This window comes from Diceros bicornis, chromosome 31 (assembly GCF_020826845.1).
Source record: "Diceros bicornis minor isolate mBicDic1 chromosome 31, mDicBic1.mat.cur, whole genome shotgun sequence".
NCBI classification, from domain to species: domain Eukaryota; kingdom Metazoa; phylum Chordata; class Mammalia; order Perissodactyla; family Rhinocerotidae; genus Diceros; species Diceros bicornis.
The window spans coordinates 10069525-10093270 of record NC_080770.1 but is presented as its reverse complement, the minus strand read 5'-3'; the positions used below and the strand labels follow the sequence as shown (position 1 = coordinate 10093270).

The following is a 23746-nucleotide window of genomic DNA, read 5'->3' as shown; positions in this document are numbered from 1 at the left end:
TTTTTGTTGTTCAATTGTGTGAGTTCTTTATATATTATGGAGATCAACCCCTTGTCAGATGTATGTTTTGCAAATATTCTCTCCCAGCTGGTTGGTTGTTTGTTCATCTTGATTCTGATTTCATTTGTCTTATAAAAGCTCTTTAGTCTGATAAAGTCCCACTTGTTTATTTTTTCTTTAGTTTCCCTAGTCTGGGTAGGCATGTCATCCGAAAAGATTCCTTTAAACCCAATGTCAAATAGTGTGTTGCCTATATTTTCTTCTATGAGTTTTATAGTTTCAGGTCTCACCTTCAGGTCTTTGATCCATTTTGAGTTAATTTTTGTGAATGGCGATAGCACATGGTCCACTTTCATTCTTTTGCATGTGGCTGTCCAGTTTTCCCAACACCATTTATTGAAGAGACTTTCCTTTCTCCATTGCATGTCCTTAGCACCTTTGTCGAAAATTAGCTGTCCGTATATGTGTGGTTTTATTTCTGGGCTTTCAATTCTGTTCCATTGATCTGTGTGTCTGTTTTTGTACCAGTACCATGCTGTTTTGATTACTATTGCTTTGTAGTATGTTTTGAAGTCAGGAATTGTGATGCCTCCTGCTTTGTTCTTTTTCTTTAGGATTTCTTTAGCTATTCGGGGTCTTTTGTTGCCCCATATAAATTTTAGTATTCTTTTTTCTATTTCTGTGAAGAATGTCATTGGGATTCTGATTGGGATTGCATTGAATCTGGAGATTGCTTTAGGTAATATAGACATTTTAACTATGTTTATTCTTCCAATCCACGTGCATGGGATATCTTTCCATTTCTTTATGTCATCGTAGATTTCCCTCAATAATGTCTTGTAGTTCTCATTGTATAGGTCCTTCACCTCCTTGGTAAGATTTATTCCTAGGTATTTTATTCTTTTTGATGCAATTGTAAATGGTATTATCTTTTTGAGCTCTCTTTCTGTTAGTTCATTATTAGCATATAGAAATGCAACTGATTTTTGTAGATTGATTTTGTACCCTGCAACTTTGCTGTAGTTGTTGATTGTTTCTAACAGTTTTCCAACAGATTCTTTAGGGTTTTCTATATATACAATCATGTCATCTGCAAATAGTGAGAGTTTCACTTCTTCGTTACCTATTTGGATTGCTTTTATTCCTTTTTCTTGCCTAATTGCTCTGGCCAAAACCTCCAGTACTATGTTGAACAGGAGTGGTGAGAGTGGGCAGCCCTGCCTCGTTCCTGTTCTCAGAGGAATGGCTTTCAGTCTTTCCCCGTTGAGTATGATGTTAGCTGTGGGTTTGTCATATATGGCCTTTATTATGTTGAGGTACTTTCCTTCTATTCCCATTTTATTGAGAGTTTTTATCATAAATGGATGTTGTATCTTGTCAAATGCCTTCTCTGCGTCTATTGAGATGATCATGTGGTTTTTATTCTTTGTTTTGTTGATGTGATGTATCACGTTGATTGATTTGCGGATGTTGAACCATCCCTGCGTCTCTGGTATAAATCCCACTTGATCATGGTGTATGATCTTTTTAATATATTGTTGTATTCGGTTTGCCAATATTTTGTTGAGGATTTTTGCATCAATGTTCATCAGCGATATTGGCCTGTAATTTTCTTTCTTTGTATTGTCTTTGTCTGGTTTCGGTATCAGGGTGATGTTGGCCTCATAGAATGATTCAGGAAGTGTTCCATCTTCTTCTATTTTTTGGAATAGTTTGAGGAGGATGGGTATTAAATCTTCTTTGAATGTTTGGTAAAATTCACTGGAGAAGCCATCTGGTCCTGGACTTTTATTTTTTGGGAGGTTTTTGATTACTGTTTCAATCTCTTTACTTGTGATTGGTCTATTCAGATTCTCCATTTCTTCTTGGTTCAATTTTGGGAGGTTGTATAAGTCTAAGAATTTATCCATTTCTTCTAGATTGTCCAATTTGTTGGCATATAATTTCTCATAGTATTCTCTTATAATCCTCTGTATTTCCATGGTATCCGTTGTAATTTCTCCTCTTTCATTTCTAATTTTATTTACTTGAGCCTTTTCTCTTTTTTTCTTAGTTAGCCTGGCTAAGGGTTTGTCTATTTTGTTTATCTTCTCAAAGAACCAACTCTTTGTTTCATTAATTCTTTCTACTGTTTTTTTGGTCTCAATATCATTTATTTCTGCTCTGATTTTTATTATTTCTCTCCTTCTGCTGGATTTGGGCTTTGTTTGTTCTTCTTTTTCTAGTTCTGTTAGGTGTAATTTAAGGTTGCCTATTAGGGCTTTTTCTTGTTTGTTAAGGTGGGCTTGTATCGCTATGAGTTTCCCTCTCAGGACCGCTTTTGCTGCGTCCCATATGGTTTGATATGGCATGTTATCATTTTCGTTTGTTTCCAGATAGTTTTTGATTTCTCCTTTAATTTCATCAATGATCCATTGGTTGTTCAGTAGCATGTTGTTTAATCTCCACATTTTTGTCACTTTCCCAGTTTTTTTTTTCCTGGTTCATTTCCAGTTTCATAGCCTTATGGTCTGAAAAGATGCTTGTTATGATTTCAATCTTCTTAAATTTATTGAGGCTTGCTTTGTTTCCCAACATATGGTCTACCCTTGAGAATGTTCCATGCGTGCTTGAGAAGAATGTGTAGTCAGCTGTTTTTGGGTGGAGTGCTCTGTATATGTCTACTAGGTCCATCTCGTCCAGTTTTTCATTTAAGTCTAATATTTCTTTATTAACTTTTTGTCTGGATGATCTATCCATTGCTGTAAGTGGGGTGTTAAGATCCCCTACTATTATTGTGTTGTTGTTGATTTCTCCTTTTAGGTTTGTTAATAGTTGTTTTATGTACATTGGTGCTCCTATGTTGGGTGCATATATATTTATAAGTGATATGTCTTCTTGATGGAGTGTCCCTTTTATCATTATATATTTCCCTTCTTTGTCTTTCTTAACCTGTTTTATCTTGAAGTCTACTTTGTCTGATATGAGTATGGCAACACCTGCTTTCTTTTGTTTGCCATTAGCTTGGAGTATTGTCTTCCATCCTTTCACTCTGAGCCTGTGCTTGTCTTTAGTGCTAAGATGTGTTTCCTGAAGGCAGCATATTGTTGGGTCTTGCTTTTTAATCCATCCTGCCACTCTGTATCTTTTGATTGGAGAGTTCAATCCATTTACATTTAGGGTAATTATTGAAATATGAGGGTTGAATGTTGCTGTTTTGTCACTTATTTTCTGGTTCTTTTGCATTTCCTTTGTTTCTTGTCCCATTTGTTTTGGACTGCCAATTCAGTTTGGTTGTTCTGTCTTATGATTCTTCTAGTTTTCTCTTTGTTTATCATATGTGGTTTTAATTTGATTATTTGTTTAGTGGTTACCTTGAGGTTTGGGCGAAAAATCTTCTGTATGAGATAGTCCATTATCTGATAGCCTCCTATTTCCTTATACTAAGTCAATTCAGTCACTTTCCTCTTCCCCTTCTAAGTTGCTCTTGTTATACCTTATTCTATCTTGTGTTGTGGCTGTGTGTTTACAGTGATGAGGTTAAATTTATTTTTGGTGAATTTCTTCCTTTGATCTTTGAGTTTAGTATTTAAGTGGTTGCTAACCTATTCCGGTAAAGATCTACTATTTCTCTGATTTTGTCTACCTACTTTTCTCCTTACTCCAAGCTTTGTGTTCCCTTTCTCTTCTTGTTTTCAGGCCTGAGGGCCTTCTTGAGTATTTCTTGTAGTGGCGGTCTCGTGGCCATGAACTCCCTTAGCTTTTGTTTATCTGGGAGAGTTACTATTTCTCCATCATATTTGAAGGATATTTTTGCTGGATAGAGTATTCTTGGCTGAAAGTTTTTGTCTTTTAGTATTTTGAATATATCATTCCAGTCTCTTCTAGCCTGAAAAGTTTCTGTTGAGAAATCCGCTGAGAGCCTGATGGGAGTTCCTTTGTACGTTATTTTTTGTTTTTGTCTAGCTGCCCTTAATATTGTTTCTTTGTCGTTGACCCTGGCTAGCCTTACCACTAGGTGTCGTGGTGAAGGCCTTTGTCTGTTAATATATATAGGAGTCCTGTTGGCTTCGCTTACTGGTATTTCCTGCTCCTTCCCCAGATTTGGGAAATTTTCAGCTATTATTTCCTTGAATAGGCTCTCTGTTCCTCTTTCCCTCTCCTCTCCCTCAGGAATACCTATAATTCTTATGTTACATTTTCTAATAGAGTCCGATATTTCTCGGAGTCTTTCTTCATTTCTTTTTAGTCTTAGTTCTCTCTCTTCTTCCATCTGGAGTATATCTGTATTCCTATCCTCTAAAGTACTAATTCTTTCCTCCATATTGTCAGCTCTGTTCTTTAAAGATTCCAGATTCTCCTTTATCTCCTCCATTGTGTTCTTCATCTCCATCAGCCCTGATAGGTTTTTCTTTATGATTTCAATCTCTTTTGTGAAGAAACTCCTAATCTCATTTAATTGTTTGTCTGTGTTGTCTCGTATTTCGTTGAGTGTTTTTATGATAGCTATTTTGAAATCTCTGTCATTTAGTTTATGGATTTCTGTGTCTTCGGGGTTGATTTCTGGGTGCTTGTCATTTTGTTTCTGGTCTGGTGATTTCATATATTTTTGCATTGTGGTTCCTGTGTTGGTTTTGATTTTCCTCATCCTGGAAGTCTCTGGTTGCAACTTCCACCTGCCGCCATTGTGTGGTGGTAAAGGGCTGTGTAGTCTAAGCCCCCTGCGCTCTGCCCCAGTTTTTCTGCTGCGATCCGCAGTTTTGTTTTGTTTTGTTTTATTTCTTTTCCCCACTGCGATCCACGGGTCCAGTCCAGTTTATTCAGGTCTGCCTCCGACCGCTAGATCTGGTCGAGCTGCAGACTCCGGGTTGCGGGGAGGGGGGAGCTCTCTCTTTTGCCCTCTGGGTCCCTGACGTGGGAGGCTTCTCGTTTGCCCCTCTTTTTCCGCTCTCTGGGTTGCTCAGATGTTGATGGTAGCCCTGTGGCTCCTCTGAGCCCTCTGTGCGGGAGTTTCCCACTGGCTGAGAGCGCCCGAAGAGCTACAGTTTCCCGCCGAGGGCCGCCCCTCCCCCCTCTCTGGGAGCCGCGCGGACCGGATTGCTGATCTGATGGGGAGGGAGCGGAGTTCTCCTTACCTCTCCCCACTTCCTCCGGGGGCCCAGCACGTTCCGCTCTCAGATGTGCGGCAGTGTGGATCCCTCCGCTCCAGCTTTTGACTGTCTGGGATTCCATTGTTGGTCTGTGGCTGTTACTTTTGTTGTATTTTGTGGGGGAAGAATTCACGGGAAAGCTCACTCCGCCATGATGCTGACGTCACTCCCCATTTCCCCTATTTTTGAAGAAGGTATACAGTAGTTATCCCATGCTTGTATCATCATTGTATGTGTTGGGGACAGGTGTCTTGTCTCTTTAGTTTCACAGATCTATAAATAAAAGGTGCTATAGTTAAAGAGCTACGTATAAAGAGTCTCCTGCACACTTGGACCACAATTAAATGTTAAAATTCTGGACTTAGAGCATATGCTATAATGCAATAAGACTTTTGGGGACATCAGGCAGGTGTCGATTTATTTTGCATATGAGAAATGGAATCATTTGGAGCCAGAAGGTAGAAAGTTTTGGTTTGTCTTTACTAACATTTTCTTCCAAAGGCCATTGTCTCTCCTGCTGGGCTGATATGGGCTTCTGTCAGTTGTACCTCTACCAACCAGTTCATGTGATGCCTGAAAAATGCCTTTCCTCCTCCTTTTTACCAGCTAGCTCCTAATCCTTTCCTGGCCCACTAAAGCTAGAGTAGATACTTTTTCTATCTTCTCTCAACAACACTGTGCATACAACTTTGTCAGAGCACCTATTGTATATTACGATTTCTTAATTTTTGTGTCTCACAGTAAAATGTAAGTTTCGTGAGGGCAGAGTCTCTGATTTATTTCCTTGTTGATACCTAGCACCATGTTGGTACACTGTAGGTACATAAGTATTTCTAAATGAGTAAGAAAGTGCTTGAATGAGCCATGTCAGAAGCTGGCTTCCAGCATGAGGAGAGAAACTTCAAAAAAATAAAGACTTCTCAGAAGCTTTCCTACTCAGGCACAATCTTGGTACTCTCTAATGAAGAGATTGTAAATACCAAAAGCAAAAGGACTTTTATCTATTTCACTGCCATATCCACACTGTGTAGAACAGTATTTGGCTTATATTTGTTGCTCAATAAATATTTATTGAATTATTGAATAAATGCATGAAAGTTAAAATATTATGCTTTAATGCTATCTTCTGCATGGTGAATTAACTTCCTTTTATTGACTTTCTTTTTTTCTTTTTTAGTGTATATTGATGTGAGTTTTACTTTTTTTATTATTATTTTTTTTAATTTTTTGTTTATTGCAGTAACATTGGTTTATAACATTGTATAAACTTCAGGTGTACATCATTATACTTCTATTTCTGCACAGATTACATCATGTTCACCACCCAAATACTAGTTACAACCCATCACCACACACATGTGCCAAATTATCCCTTTTGCCCTTCTCCCTCCCCCATTCTTATTTTCCCTAAAGGAGACCATGAGTTAGTGAAATAGTGAGAAATGAATTATGTTTGATTGCTTTCCCTTACATGAATAGGGTAAGAGCAACTGACTGTTATTTACCAATAAGTGCACTTCTGCTGCCAGGGACTTGCAATATCTGTGTCCAAATCCATGAGAAAGGTGAGATAAGTTTTTTTTCAATGCCCCTCCCTCTGCAATGGTGAATCCATAGGGAACCAGGAGAGAGTTTAAGACCCCTTCACAGCATTCTAGTTCTCGCTTGGTAGTCACCACAGGAACCCAGACTAGCGTGATTGTCAGATCGTATCTTCATTTCACCCCAATAACCAGATCCCTTTCCAGGTTACCTCAATGGTCAGGGTCTCTCCAGCATCCTTTTTTCCATTTATATCTGCAACTCTTCTAAGCTCCTTTAAGCCCTCATCTAGCTGGTGGGTAACAATCAGCCACTGTGCAGACTCCACCAGCCACCTGATGAAAAAAGACAACGTAAGTGCAGTAATTATTCAATTGCTTATCTTTCACATGACCTTTAACCTGAGATTCCTTTCCCCTTCCATTTAATACAGACCAATGCTTGAGTTTTACTCTTCAATGGAAACTCATGTTTTCATTAGGAAAAACAAATAATCACAGGACAACATCAGGAGACATCCTCAGGCAGTGTACGGGGCGTGATTAGGAATGTGGCTGTGGAGCCAGGGTCAGAGCAGCTCCACCACTTACCCCATTTAGATTTATCAAAAAGCACATGAAGGTGGATTTGGAACATCTCTCATGTTTGTAGGCCCCTTTCAAGGGGAGAGGAGCCGTAGTAAATTTGTATTCATAATTTGTATTATTTTTCTTAAAGAAGGGCCTCCAAGTTATGTAAGTGTCTGTCCTACAAACTTTGAACTTCTGTTTCTGCCGTGTATTTTGGAAACTTCCTACATGAGCAAGTTACTTATCCTGTGTCTGCCTCAGATTTATCAGCTGGAAAACAGAGACAGAAGTGTCATATACCTTTAGAATTCTTATGAGGACAAAATGAGATAATGGATAAACCTGACATGGAATATACTCTCCCCTTTAACTCATCTTACTGTATTAAATCTTTAGCCATTTCCCTGTAGTAGAGTCGTGTCTAACCAAATATGCCTCCTCCACTGGGCTGGTCGTCCTAAGGAGAAGGATGTATTTGGCCATCAATAAGTGTTTGTTAAAGGAATTATAGAGAACATTGAGTAATGAACAAATGGTATAAATCATCCATTTGCATTCCAGTTTTTGATTATTGATATAAAATTCACATACCATAAATTAATCATTTTAAAGTGCACAATTCAGTAGTTTTTAGTATAATTACAAAGTTCTGCAACCATCAGCAGTGCCTAATTCTAGAACATTTTTATCATCCCCTCAAAAACCCCTCTATACTTGTTAGCATTCACTCCTCATTCCTTCTTTCCCCCGGCACATGGCAACCATTTATCTACTTTCTTTCTCTATGAATTTTCCTATTATGAATACTTCATACAAGTGGAATCATTCAATATATGATCTTTTGTAGCTGTATTCTTTCACTGAAAATAATGTTTTCAAGGTTCATCCATGTGGTTGTATGTATTAGTATTTCATTACTTTTTATAGTTGAGTAACATTCCAACATTTTGCTTACCCATTTGTCAGTTGATTGACATTTTTGGGTTGTTTCCACTTTTTGGTAATTATGAATAATGCTGTTATAAACATTCAATAATTTTTTGTGTTTGAACACCGTTTTTAACTCTTTGGCTGTAGGAGTAGAATTGTTGGGTCTTATGGTAACTATGTTTCAGTTTCTGAGGCACTGTGAAACTATTTCCCAATCATTTTGTATTCTTAACAGAAAAGTATGAGGTTCCAATTTCTTCACATCTTCACCAACGCGTGTTATTTTCTAATAGCCAGTCAAGCGGATATGAAGTGATATCTCATTGTAGCTTTGATTTACATTTCCCTAATGACTGTTGATGTTGATCAACTTTTCATGTGATTATTAGCCTTTTATATATCTTCTTTGGAGAAATGTCATTCATATCATTTGCACATTTTTAATCTGGTTATTTGATTTTTAGTGTTGGTTTGTAAGTTTTCATAATGTATGCCAAATACAAGTCCCTTATCTGATATCTGCTGATGGGAATGCAAACCGGTGCAGCCACTATGGAAAACAGTATGGAGATTTTTCAAAAAAACTAAAAATAGAAATGCTGTATGATCCAGCTATTCCACTACTCGGTATTTATCCAAAGAACATGAAATCAATAATTCAAAAAGATATATGCACCCCTATGTACAATCACAGCATCACTCACAATAGCCAAGATGTGGAAGCAACTCAAGTACCCATCAATGGATGAATGGATAAAGAAGATGTGGCATATATATATATATATATACATATATACAGACACACACAATGGAATACTACTCAGCCATAAAAAAGACAAAATTGCACCATTTGTGACAACATGGTTGGACTGTTAGGATATTATGCTAAGAAAAATAAGTCAGATAGAGAAAGAGAAATGCTGTATGATTTCCCTCATGTGTGGAAGATAAACAAACACATAGGTAAGGAGAACAGATTAGTGGTTACCAGAGGAGAAGGGAGAAGGGGAAGGGTGAAAGGGGTAAAGAGGCACATATGTATGGCGACAGATGAAAACTAGACTATTGGTGGTGAACATGATGCAATCTATACAGAAATATAGAAATTAAATATAATAATGCACACCTGAAATTTATACAACGGTATAAGCCAATATGACCTCAACAAAACAATTAGAAAACTGTTTTCAGGGCTTTCAAACTTTAAAACAAACAAACAAAAATTTTCTCTTTTTTACTTTTAAATGAAAATGAAATGTAATTTACACACCAAAATTATTGTATTAAAGTTCTGTATTTTTTATTGTATTTACCTTTCCAGTGAGTTTTATACTTTCCAATGCTTCTGTGTTGCTGTTTAGTGCTGTTTTATTTCAAGTAGTAGAAGGTATCTTTAGCCTTTCTTTTAAGGCAGGTGTAGTGGTGATGAACTCCTTCAGCTTTTGCTGGTCTGGGAGAGTTTCTATTTTTCTGATTCTTGAAGGACAGTTTTGCTGGGTATGTTACTCTTGGTTGGCAGTTTTTTTCGCTTCAGCATTTTGATTATATCATTCCACTCCCTTCTGGCCTCCAAGATTTCTGCTGAGAAATCTGTGTATAGCCTTATTGAGGCTTCTTTGTATGTGATGAGACACTTTTTTCTTGCTGTTTTCAAAATTGCCTCTTTGTGTTTGACTTTTGACAATTTGATTACAATGTGTCTCTGTGTAGACTTGTTTGGATTTTTAATATTTGGGATCCTTTTGGCCTCATGATCTGGATGTCCATTTGCCTCCCTGATTTGTGAAATTTTCAGTTATTATTTCTTTAAATAAGTTTTCTGTTTTTCTCTCTCTCCTCCTTCTGAGGTTCCCACAATCCATATATTGGTTCATTTGATGATGCCCCATAGTCCACTAGGCATTTTTCACTCTTTTTCATTCCTTTTTCTTTTTGATCCTCTCACTGGATAGTTTCAAGTAGCTTGTGTTTGAGTTTGCCAATTTTTTCTTCCAATTTGTCATGTCTGCTCTTGAAGCTCTTCGAATTTTTCATTTCAGTTATTGTACTTTTCAGCACCAGAATTTCTGTTTGGTTCTTTTGTTTTGTTTTCTATTTCTTTGTTGATAGTCTGGTTTTGTTCATGTATTGTTTTCCTGATTTCATTTAGTTGTCTATATGTAACAGGAAATCTTTACTCATTAAGCTCCATTAGGAGGATTATTTTGAACTGTTATATAGGAAATTCATAGATTTAAACTTCTTTAGGTTCAGTTACTGTAGTTTTTTTTTATTCCTTTGATTGTGTCTTATTTCCATTATTCTTTGTATTCCTTGGAGTTTTGCATTGAAGAAAGAGCCGTCTATCTCAGTCTGTATGGACTGACTTTGACAAGGAAATATCTTTACTAATCAGCCTGGCTAGAAATTCTGGGAGACTCTTAAACATTTTCTATGGATGTGCATGCTCCATCTTTTACCTTCCCCCCATGGGAGATGCCTCAGGATTATGCGCCTTCTCTCAATATCTCAGTGCTGTGGCAGCAGCAATAATCCACCACTTTTCTTTGTTCTTATCTGCCCCTAGGTGTCTGAACTATGCTGTTTCTGTCAGTGCCCATGTGAGGTTAGCCAGTTCCCTGAAAGGCGTGGGGTGTTGGATGCACACTCCCATTTCTCTTTCCCCTGAGGGAGAAATCACAGGCTGAGGTGTTCTCTCTCAGTGCTGAGCCATGTTGGCTTTGGGTGAGTGTGGATGCCAGTAAAGTGAAATTGTCCTTCTTACCTGTTTCATTGTGGCTGTTCTCAGTTTTGTGCTCATCTGGGGTACTAAAAACTCTCAACTGGATTCTGGACCTCTCATAAAGGTCTTTTGGCCCATATATTGCTGTTAAATTGGCATTTCTCTTGGGGAGATCAAGGGCTGGGTCTTCCTATTCTGCCACCTTACTGAAATCACTCAGTCGTTATTTCTTCAAATATATTTCTAACCTTTTCTCTGCCCTCTCCTTCTGGGACTTCCATTATGCATATGTCAGTACACCTGATTGAGTCCCACAGGTATCTGAGGTTCTGTTCATTTTCTTCCTTTTTCTTAGTTCTTTGAACTGGATTATCTCAACTGACCTCTCTTTAAATTTATTGCTTATTTTCTGCCTGCTCAAATCTGCTGATGAGACCCTCTAGTGAATTTTATACTTCAGTTATTGTACATCTCAACTCCAGAATTTCAATTGTTCCTTTTTATAATTTCCAACTTCCCTCATATTGTGTTTGATGAGACATACTTCTCATACTTCCCTTTAGTTCTTTAAGTTTTGTTAATATTTTATTTTAAGTCTTCAGATTATTTAATATAGCAGATTTAAGCCTTTGTCTAATAAGCCAACATCTAGGTTTTCTCCTGTACAGTTTATGTTGATTGCTTTTCTTTTTCCTGTGAAAGAATTACACTTTCTTGTTTCTTTGCATGGCTCAGAACTTTTGTTGAAAACTGGATCTTTTAAAGAATATGATGTGGCAACTCTGGAAATCAGATTCTTCCCCCTTTTTCAGTGTTTGTTATTGTTGCCGCTGCTTGTTGTAGTTTGTTTAATGACCTTTTGTGAAAAATTGTGTAAAATCTGTATCCTTTTTCATGTATGGCCACCGAAGTCAGCACTTGGTTAGCTTAGTGGTCAGCTAATGAATTAGTGACCTGCAACCAATAAAGGTCTCAGACTTTCCTGAGAGGCTCTGAACACATGTTGGGGCATGCCTTCAACACTCAGCCAGGCATCTGGTCCCTGACTTTGCCTTCACTTACTGCTTGTACAGAGCCTCCAGGTCATCCAGAGGAGAGAGCTTAGGGCATTCCCTAGACTTTCATGCACACAGCCCTACACATGCACATGACCTTCTAGACTCCAAGGAATAGTTGGAGTTTTCAAAGCCACTATAGATATTTTGTTCCTCAGCTTCTCATTTTAACTTTTGTTAGTTTGTTGTTTCCCTAATTGTATCCATCAACTCAGCTGTCCTGTGACCTCAAAGCACTTGCCAGTACATATTCACAGCAAATGCCCCGTGGGGAGAGGCCTTTCCTGTTGGTCAAATACAGACTGCTTTCCAAATAGGATCTTAGAGAAACCAGCAGGCAGGTCAAATAGTGACAGTTCTTTGTGAATGAAGCTTTGAAATAACTCAAGCTTTGTTCTTCTCTCTCTTTTACTAAGAATGTAAGTCATCATTTTTCAAGGTTGCAGCGTAGCTGGGGAGTAGGAAATGGGACTAGGATATGTTAAAACATTTTAACACTCGCAGTTCTTACTGGAATTTATCCACTTTTCTTGAACAAAAGATTCCATGATTTCCTACAAGTCTTTAGTTCATTTCCACAGTTCTGACAATGTTTATTCTGACAAATTTTGCCAGTTGTTTTTCCCTATTATGGAGCAACTGATTTTTGGAGGTCCTTATTCTGTCATTTTTGCAGAAATTACCCCCATGCCAATTCTTAGTGCTAGAGAAAATATGCTCTTCTAATTTCAAATATTTATGAAGATAAATTTGTTGTCTTTTACTTTTCTCCAGTCTTCCTTACAACAACAAAAGCCCTCAAATCATTTCAATTGCACAATGCTTTCCAAAGTTAAGAAAATAGTATATTTGCTTCATAAATAAGTGGGTATGTTATTTTCTATTAATAAAAATGATTTCATGGGGCCGGCCCGGTGGCGCAAGCGGTTAAGTGCGCGCGCTCCGCTGCGGCGGCCCGGGGTTCGCTGGTTCGGATCCCGGGCGCGCACCGAAGTACTGCTTGGTAAGCCGTGCTGTGGCGGCGTCCCATATAAAGTGGAGGAAGATGGGCACCGATGTTAGCCCAGGGCCGTCTTCCTCAGCAAAAAAAGAGGAGGATTGGCGGATGTTAGCTCAGGGCTGATCTCCTCACAAAAAAAAAAAAAAAAAAAAAAAAAAAAAAAAAAAAAAAAAAAAAAAAAAAAAAAAATGATTTCATGGGGCCGGCCCGGTGGCGCAAGCGGTTAAGTGCGCGCGCTCCGCTGCGGCGGCCCGGGGTTCGCTGGTTCGGATCCCGGGCGCGCACCGACGCACTGCTTGGCAAGCCATGCTGGGCGGCGTCCCATATAAAGTGGAGGAAGATGGGCACGGATGTTAGCCCAGGGCCGTCTTCCTCAGCAAAAAAAGAGGAGGATTGGCGGATGTTAGCACAGGGCTGATCTCCTCACAAAAAAAAAAAAAAAAAAATGATTTCATGATAATTCTGTGTCTACTATGTAACAATGATGACCAAAAAATGCCAACCGCCTAGGTAGCATGTCATTACATTCCTTTTTTTCCCCCTCAAGTGTCACAGTGGGTACTAATGAAGACCATAGCTCAGGACCGGACCTGGGAACAAACAGATCCCAAGTGTCAGAATTCTCCTCTCTGTTCTAACCACAGCCTCCATTACAGGCAATTAATATGGAGATTGTCCATATCTGGTGAGCAAGAAGATGACGAAAAAGGGTATAGACATTGTCAGTTGCAGTGTGCGCCAGTCTCGAATGGCAAAAGCCAGTCCTCCCAGGAGTGTCTGTCCAACACTGCAGAAATTTATTATTATCCCTGCCATCAAAGCTATTGATTTGGGCCCTGTCCACTCTGACACTGGAAGAAAACATGGACAATAATTATAATTTCAGACAAAGGGCAATTTCAAGGTCAACTAAAGGCATGAAGAGAACAAAAGCTCAAAATTCTGACTTACTGATAATGAAACAGTTTGCCACAATAGTGATGATACACATCCCTCCCAAGAAGTGTAATGAGCAGTAAACGAGGAAGGTGGGAGCAAAGGTTGCACAGGTGTTAACAACGGCGAACTTGAGCAAGCACCATCTGAACACCATTTTCCGTCCAAACCTAAGAAATAGTGAACCAGATGGATTATTCAGGAACAAAGATAATATGTGGAAAACTTGACAAAAGTTGACACATCTTGAAATCTAGAGTAAATGTTTAACAAGTGAAACATTGCACTTGAGACCTGGAAGAGTAATTATATTAGTCAACAGCAGAAATCAGATGTAACCCTCCCTATTTGTCAAAATGAACCGTTGTCAAAACTCTCTCACCAACCTATCACCAGGAGGCCTCTTGGGCCGTGTGACACATATAAAAGAAGAAAAATGGAAAGTTGTCACAAATGTTTATCATAAAATACATGCATTGAGGTTAGTGGATTTGTGTGCTGTGTTTAGAGCACTGAGGAGTGAAATCAAGAGATCTCTACTTGGGTCCACATTATCAAGGTAAAGGCTAAATGTATTTGAGAGGAAGAGTGGGATTACAACACATCAAAATTGCAGAGAGATTGCATAAGAGCCACTCTCAGCTGTGTCTGGGTTTAAAGGCCTTGAGAAATATGTTTCAGCTCAAACAGAAGATAACCCAGCAACCATTGCATTCAGTGCAGGAACTGATAGAAAGTTCATAGGGGAGAGGATGAGATGAGACAGAGAATAAGGAATAAAGAAAGGAAAATAAACAAAAGGAAGGGAATTTTATGTGTCAGAGAGTGGAAGGAAGGGGCTCCTTCTGGAGTCAACTTGAACAAAACTACATGTGCTAATGCTAAATTCCTGGTAGTATTAACATATGGAAAAATCTTGGTTTTGGACACCTGCTCTGAAGCATTTGTTACTTTAGTAATAGTATATTTAAGTCATACGTCTTGTAAAAGATGTTACTTTTGGAGTATTTCTACAACATATATTTCATTACTATATTTGTGTCAGAGAACTCATGATAGAATCAATTGTTTTTTTAAAAGGACAATCAGAACATGGGGACATGAGGACATGATGGAAAGGGAACATTTAGGAAACTGAGAAATGAAAATACAATAAGTATAATGAGAGTCTATATATCCTAAATAAATCCTTACGGTACTGGTGCCAGAGGTTCAGAGGGAGAGATGAATAGTTGGAGCACAGGGCACTTTTAGGGAGATACTCTTCTAATGGTGGATACATGATGTTAGCCACTTGCCCTGAAGATGGTACAACACAAAAGGCGTGCCTTAATGCAAACAATGGATTTATTCAATAAAGTATCAATATTGGTCCATCAATTGAAACAAATGTACCACACAAATGGAAGGCATTAATGACATGGAAAACTGTGTGTGTGAGGGGGTATATGAGAACTGTCTGTACTTTCTACTCAATATTTCTGTAAACCTAAAATTGCTCTAAAAATTAAAGGCTACTAGTAAAAAAAATTGTCATGGTAACGGAAAAACCACTCTGTTTTTCATTTTCAGTACAATATTCAATAAATTACATGAGAGATATACATGAGGCTTTGCATTAGATGATTTTGTCCTCCTGTAGGCTGGTGTAAGTGTTCTGAGCACATTTAAGGTAGGCTAGGCTAAGCTATGATGTTTGGTAGGTTAGGAGTATTAAATGCATTTTTGACTTAACAATATTTTCAACTTAAGATGGGTTCATTAGGAAGTAACCTCACCATAAGTTGAGGAAGATCTGTACCTGCATACCCAATGATAGTCCATGTTTTATAATAGCATATACAAATAAGAGATAAATAGTAAACACATTAGAATGGTCTCTGGTGAAGCATGGGAATGGAGACAAGTGGAAATACATACTAACAGATGTACATATAAGAAAGAAGCCTTGCCCAAGCTAGTGAGGTTACTACATCATGAATGATGAGGATGATTAACTGAACTTTTTTGATTCATTAAAAATACAGTTGGTACAGTCTTACCACCCCTTTCCTTCCTTCAGGGCACACAAACACAACGCTTCCTAAAGCTGATTGTAGTTACCACAGGTCCTATACCTGGGTCAATTGGATGTGGCAGAGAGTGTAATGCCAATTCCAGGCCTGACCATAAGATGTCCATTGTGGTCTTACACACGCTCACAGATTTTAGAGTCCTACCATGGATAGAGCTGGTTCTGTGAGCCACTGCCTGAAAGATGAATACCCAGGGGGTTCAGTCTACCTTATCTGACTGAAACATCAGTGAGCACTATCCTTTTATGATGGCAACTGATTGACATTTGGGGTAGCATATGGCAGTGCCGTGATGAAAATGCTGTTTGATAAATATAAGTAGAAAAGCTTCATGTGCATTTTTGATTGGAGGAGGAGGAAGGATAGGAGGCAAGGAGAACATCTATGATGAAAAGATGTGTCAGTCTTGATATGATTTAATGATGAGACTTTAGGTTAGGGCAAAAGTGGATGCTACTGAAAAAGAAATGAAGGCACAGACCGATACAGAATGCATAATGAACAACTTTGGGTGGATTTGCAATCTGACAAAGAAAGAAGTTAAGCCTGGAAAACTTGAGCAACCAGGTAAGAGAAGGACAGCTCCAGTCGTGGTATGTACAATGGTGATCACCTGGTGAGTTACTGCTTTAGGTGGGGTTGAATCTACCTGATGTGACTGGTATCTAGCTGCATGTCTTTCCTGAGTTACCTTTTCCAACCTCATAACTATAAAAATATTTATACACTAATAAAGCCTAAGTTAATATCCAGCCTTGACCTCTTCTGTGACCTTAACATCCATATGTACACCTGTCTACCTGCATCTCCACATGTACTTTTAGTAGGCAACTCCACGTCAGGAAGTCCAGAGAGATGTGTTTATTTTCTCCCCCAATTTTCTTCCACCCTAGTCCTCTCCCACCTTGTATAATGGTATCAGAATTTACTCATTCATTCAGTCCAAAAGCCTATATTCCCGTTGAAGACATCTATTTCTCTCAGTAGACATCCCCCAATAGTAAAACGTAATCTAAACCACCAGCAAGTCTTATTGCCTCTATCTCTAAAACATTTCCCAAATCCAGTTACATCTTATCATCTCTACGTATACCTCTTCAATTTCTACTCCTATCACCTCTCCTCTGGACTATTTCAAAAGCCTCCTAGCTGGACCCTGCTACTCCTCAATGTAGAAGTGTGACCTTTAAAAAGCCATGTTATAAATTTTCCCTTAAAAAATAAAGGCTGGGAGGGCCGGCCCTGTGGCTTAGCGGTCAAGTGTGCGCGCTCCGTTGCTGGCGGCCCTGGTTCGGATCCCGGGCGCGCACAGACGCACTGCTTCTCTGGCCATGCTGAGGCTGCGTCCCACATACAGCAACTAGAAGGATGTGCAGCTATGACATACAACTATCTACTGGGGCTTTGGGGGGGGTGGAAATAAAGGCTTGGAAATGGAATGAGAATAACTTGGGTGAGGTATCACTAGATAGAAAGTCAGGGAAGAGCTCTTTGAGGAGGTGATATTGGAACTTGAGAAACTGAAGGTATAGGCTGAGCCATGTGCAGGGAAAGGAGTATTTGGAGTAGAAGGAAGAGCAAGTGTAAGGGCTGTGTGGTGGAACCAGCTTGATGTTTTGAAGTCTAGAGGGAATGGCAGACAGTGGTAGGAGAAGAAGTGAGAAGGGATGCAAGGGCCAGATCTCATCTGCGCAGGACTTAGATTTTATTCTAAGTACATACAAATATCATTGGAGTGTCACTTGGGTCCTGGGGTAAGAGAGACAGAAAAATATTCAAGTTTGAGAGTGCACAGATAAGCTCGGTATGTGGATGAAATGTGTCACATTAACAAGAATCAAATATGAGCAGGTGGTGCCTTTTAAAGGAGTGAGCTACCCTTTCTCAAAAGTTTTCCAACAGAAACTAGGTGGTTGTCAAAATTGCAGAGCTGTCTTCATTTGATAGAGAGATGAACTTGATAATTTCTAAGGTTCTTTTAATATCTTCTAAAGTATCCTTTACTAGTTAAGATCTGATAGGATCATTTGACAAATCTGAGCCCTGGGCATTGAAATCAATCCTCTTACAACTCATCTTCTGGCTGCCACTATTATCTCCTACGTAACTGTCTTCCCAACCCAACTGTCACATCCTCATCATTCTCACACTTCTTGTTAAACATTTCACTGAAGTTTAAGATACATAAAAAAAGTGCACGTATCCAGTGCATAAAAGTTTGTTAATTCTCACAAAATAAATATACCCATTTAGGCAGTTTTAGGTCAAAATAGAACATTGCTATCACACAAGAAGCACATCTTGTGCCTCCTCCTAATCACCGCTCCCACCAAAGTTATCCAATATCATGACTTTTAATACTACAGATTAGTTTGCCTCCTTTTGACCTTTGTAAAAACTGGAATCATATAGTATGTGACATACAGTATGTGACATGCAGTGTATGACATAATCATACAGCATAAGACATAATCCTTATGTCGTATAATGGTTTTTCCATGTTGTTGCATGAGGCTATTGTTTGTTCTTTCTCATCGCTGAATATAAATTTACATGAATCTACCACAATTTACTTTTTCATTCTACTGTGGATATTAACCTGCACCTTTGCTCCAAGAAAGCTTGTTTATACACATTTTTTTTCATTAGATTGCTTCATTCATTAATTCGTTATACATTCATTCATTGTGCTATTTGAATTAATGGTATAGAAGCCTGAGTCTGAACACTGAGAGAAACGAACTCTCTGATCCAAAGACCTATATAGATAATATTTAATTGTGACAAACTCAAAGGTCATAATTTTCAGTTGGACTGGGAGTGTCTGGTGACATACAAATCCCCTCAGTACCCTCATGGGAAACCTGCTTGGGTGACAAGAACGGTTGACTGCCTCCTTCAGAAGGAGGCCTGCCAGGACACAGGAAGTCCCAAACCTCTCATTCCCCAAGCCAGGTCATCTTAGGTTCTTAGTATGATTTACTTTACATGGTTACAAATGTTACCTATTAAAGCCATTTCGCAAGGATCAGCATCCAGGTTGCAGGTGCAATGTTTTACCATACCATCCTTGCCACATTGCTATGCAAACCACAGATTTGGTAATGATGATTACCCACTGCACATGTGCACGTACATTGCAGGTATGCAATGTTGACCAGTCTAGAAATGTCCATAATCATTTATGTTACAGGGACTAAGTGGTTCTGAGCATTGCCAAGGCCAATAATACTGTTTCCCAAATTTGTACTTTTGAACCTGTAGGTACTTTCTGCCTCAAAACCTCCTCTTTTCCCTGCATTGAACTAACTCCTAGTTGTAAACCTCAAATCCTGGCATCTGCTCTAAAAATCCCTCCCTGAAATTTCTTTGCGTCTGATTTAGATGTTCTTTTCTGCCCTCCTTCATGCAATACAAGAGCAGGTTTAACACACCAGACTATAACTTCTGTTCATGTATCAAGCACTCTTATGATGTTGTAGCTCCCTAGAGTCAGAGACAGATGTCAGCACATAACACAATGCAAAACACACAGTTAGAGCTCAGCAAAGATTTCTAAAATAAAGGATTGAATACAGCAGTTGATAAATAGCCCAGAAGAAAGTGAGACGACACTCACCTGTCTGAAAGATGGCCAAATATCAGAGCTCCCAGCAGCTGGGCAGCCATAAACAGGGATTGAGCCACTGATATTAGTGACTGAGATTCACATACCAGGTCCCACTGGAAGGGAAAGAAAGCAGCACAGCACTTTTAGAAGAGTATAAACCCTTTAGTGGAAACTGACTCCAGACTCCTACACATGATGTACAGGATCCTCTGCTGTGTGGGTCCTGCCTCCCTCTCCAACCACTCGCCCCTAGCATCTCGCACACTAAAAATACCGAACTTATGTCAATACTGCAAATGCAGCTGGCTCACTCTCTCTTTGCTTAGATCCTTGGTATCTGTATCTGTACACCTCTGTATCCAAGTGTCTATATATCTTTATTCATTTTCCTCTTAGACCACCAATTGTCTTTATTGCATTAACTTGCACACTTTCTTCAGATATTATCTCAAGCATCATTTTTCCAAGAAAGCTTCCTTCATCCGACAGGTAACATAAGGGCTCTGCCTTTGAGTTCACTTAGCAGTCTATATTCAAATTCTACAGTAACCTTCATGTCTGGTCACACATCAAACCACTCGAAAAGCTTCAAAAGTACTGATGCCTGGATCCTTTGCTCAGAGGTTCTAATTTTTCAATAAGTGTTGAGAACCACTGACCTAGCATATCAATACTTTTTAAATCATAGGTCTTTCTCACTAGATTAAACGATGTAATAACAGGTTCATGATTAGTTTGTTCAATTCATTAAACTCAATACTAATACTCTTGACTGTCAGAGTATAGACAAGCAATTACTATCTGCTGAAGAAATGAAGAAAAGCCTGATTACAGTATCCACTTGTGAACTAAAAGTATAAAGCAGGTCTATCTGTTGTGTTAGCTCTAAACACTTTGATCATATAAGTAGAAGGCTTAAATGAGACCTCTTACCTCAGTCGCAATGGTGGAGGGAAAGGAGCTTTGGTCATACACCCAGCCATCCACACAGGGCTCCGTGTCTGGCTCACTCATGTTAGGGAAGGTCCCATTCATGTGAAGGAACTGCCACTGGGGATGGAGGAAGCGACGACTTTTCTCTGGCTTTGAGTTTGAGTCCAGTGGGATGGAGATCCTCAGGAGGGCATCTTGGCTGAGGATTTCAGTGCCATTAGCTGAGACAGTGTCATTGTCAAGGATGTGGACCCAGCAGCGGTGACCAGGGATGGCTGCAGTGAAGTTCTCCAATAGCATATGAGGGTATACTATAAGGATGCAGACACAAAAGAAAGCAGTCTGAAGGACTTGGAATCTCCCCAGGCTTCCAACTTGATCCAGGAGGTCCTGAAAGGCCATCAAGGCTGCACAAGTGATCTCCAAGAGAAGGCACAATGACTTCACAGAGATAAGTTCAAAGGGAGAAACTATTTCCTTTTACTATGTCAACTAAGTTCATGTTGATCCTGACATCACTTTCTCCTCAGGGGCCGCACCTCACCACTACAGAAGAGTGGTGGGAGGAGTTTCCCCCAAGTCTTTTGAGGTTAGGAAACTAGATAGTTTCAATAACGTCACAGATATAATTATTTGGCAAAGATACTTTCAGCTGTTGACAACTAAACCTGCTTAAAAGACTACTCAGTGCATGATCCTGACCTTAAAGGCACCTGAGATGTCAACAGTACTTTAGGCAGAAATATACCTGTTCTCCACACAACCTAAAATACACCTGTTCGATGATCTGCTAGTATTTTCAGAAAAGGAATGTTTGGAGACTCAAAAGTAAACTGCTTTATTATGTTCTGCTGCAAAGAGCAGAGAACAGGGGTTTTTCTTGGTTAGGATTGGTTTTTGATTAAAAGTAAAAGAAAACTATCATTCGTTAAATTAAAGCAAAGTAGAATGCTGTGCATAAACACTAACTTTTGGTAACCGAAGTTCCACTTCAGTTCAAATCATACCGGTGAGAGTGACATTAAGATTTTTGAAATGAGGAAATTTCAAAAGGGAGGAAGGAAATAGTACTTTTCTGTAACAATTTTTTTTCTTTCTTTTTACTATTTTATTTATTTATTTGTTTATTTATTTAAATTTTTTGTTTATTGCAGGAACATTGGTTTATAACATTGTAAAAATTTTCGGTGTACATCATTATACTTCTATTTCTGCATAGATTACATCATGTTCACCACAAAAATACTAGTTACAACCCATCACCACACACATGTACCGAATTATCCCTTTCACCCTCCTCCCTCCCCCCTTCCCCTCTGGTAACCACCAATCCAATCTCTGTCTCTATGTGTTTGGTTATTGGTGTTATTATCTACTACTTAATGAAGGAAATCATACGGTATTTGACCTTCTCCCTCTGACTTGTTTCACTTTGCATTATACCCTCAATGTCCATCCATGTTGTCACAAATACCTGGATTTCATCGTTTCTTATGGCTGAGTAGTATTCCATTGTGTATATATACCACATCTTCTTTATCCATTTGTCCCTTGATGGGCACTTAGGTTGCTTTCAAGTCTCGGCTATTGTGAATAACGCTGCGATGAACACAAGGGTGCATGTATCTTTATGCATTGATGTTTTCAAGTTGTTTGGATAAATACCCAGCAGTGGAATAGCGGGATCATATGGTAGTTCTATCCTTGATTTTTTGAGGAATCTCCATACTGTTTTCCATAGTGGCTACACCAGTTTGCACTCCCACTAGCAGTGTATGAGAGTTCCCTTCTCTACACATCCTCTCCAACACATGTTGTTTCCTGTCTTGTTAATTATAGCCATTCTGACGGGTGTGAGGTGATATTTCATTGTAGTTTTGATTTGCATTTCCCTGATAGTTAATGATTTTGAACATCTTTTCATGTGTGTGTTGGCCATCTGTATATCTTCTTTGGAGAAATATCTGTTCAGGTCTTTTGCCCATTTTTTAATTGGGTTGGTAGTTTTTTTGTTATTGAGATGCACGAGTTCTTTATATATTTTGGAGATTAAGCCCTTATCAGATGTATGGTTTGCAAATATCTTCTCCCAATTGTTAGGTTGTCTTTTTGTTTCATTGATGGTTTCCTTTGTTGTGCAGAGGCTTTTTAGTTTGATGTAGTCCCATTTGTTTATTTTTTCTATTGTTTCTCTTGCCCGGTCAGACATGAAGCTTGAAAATATGTTGTTAAGACTGATGTCGAAGAGCGAACTGCCTATGTTTTCTTCTAGAAGTTTCATTGTTTCAGGTCTTACATTCAAGTCTTTAATCCATTTGGAGTTAATTTTTGTGTATGGTGTAAGGTAAGGGTCTACTTTCATTTTTTTGCATGTGGCTATCCAGTTTTCCCCACATCATTTGTTGAAGAGACTTTCTTTTCTCCATTGTAGGTTCTTGGCTCCTTTGTCAAAGATTAGCTGTCCGTAGATGTGTGGGTTTATTTCTGGGCTTTCGATTCTATTCCATTGATCTGTGTGTCTGTTTTTGTGCCAGTACCACGCTGTTCTGGTTACCATAGCTTTGTAGTATATTTTGAAATCAGGGAGTGTGATACCTCCAGCTTTGTTCTTTTTCCTCAGGATTCCTTTAGCTATTCAGGCTCTTTAGTTGTTCCATATAAATTTTAGGATTCTTTGTGCCATTTCTGTGAAAAATGTTGTTGGAACTTTGATAGGGATTGCATTGAATCTATAGATTGCTTTAGGAAGTATGGGCATCCTAAGTATGTTAATTTTTCCAATCCAAGAGCACGGAATATCTTTCCATTTCTTTGTGTCTTCTTCAATTTCTTTCAGCAATGTTTTATAGTTTTCGGTGTACAGCTCTTTCACCTCTTTGGTTAAGTTTATTTCTAGGTATTTTATTCTTTTTGTTGCAATTGTAAATGGGATGGTATTCTTAATTTGTCTTTCTGCGACTTCGTTGTTAGTGTATAGAAATGCAACTGATTTTTGTATGTTGATTTTGCATCCTGCAACTTTACCATATTCGTTTATTACTTCTAAAAGTTTTCTGGTGGATTCTTTAGGGTTTTCTATATATAAAACCATGTCATCTGCAAATAGTGAGAGTTTCACTTCTTCCTTTCCAATTTGGATCCCTTTTCTTTCTTTCTCTTGCCTGATTGCTCTGGCTAGGACTTCCAGTACTATGTTAAATAGGAGTGGCGACAGTGGGCATCCTTGTCTGGTTCCTGTTCTTAGA

The 23746-nt window shown here is 38.7% G+C and overlaps 1 protein-coding gene across 2 annotated transcripts in view; it reads right to left on the bottom strand.

Moving 5' to 3' along the window:
- LOC131394921 (steroid transmembrane transporter SLC22A24-like) overlaps positions 1-20903 on the bottom strand; it is a 55742-nt gene extending 34839 nt beyond the window's left edge. Inside the window, exons 1-6 of one of the 2 annotated variants that reach the window (XM_058526618.1) lie at positions 20502-20903; positions 19578-19681; positions 13899-14053; positions 13639-13798; positions 12159-12167; positions 6883-7006 (exon numbers count right to left, since the gene is read on the bottom strand). In XM_058526618.1, coding sequence (XP_058382601.1) covers positions 6883-7006; positions 12159-12167; positions 13639-13798; positions 13899-14053; positions 19578-19681; positions 20502-20903 — 954 coding nt within the window. Of the gene's footprint in view, positions 1-6882; positions 7007-12158; positions 12168-13624; positions 13799-13898; positions 14054-19577; positions 19682-20501 lie in introns of both variants that reach the window. The other variant, XM_058526619.1, reaches the window with a different exon arrangement.
- Positions 20904-23746: the final 2843 nt, after the last annotated feature.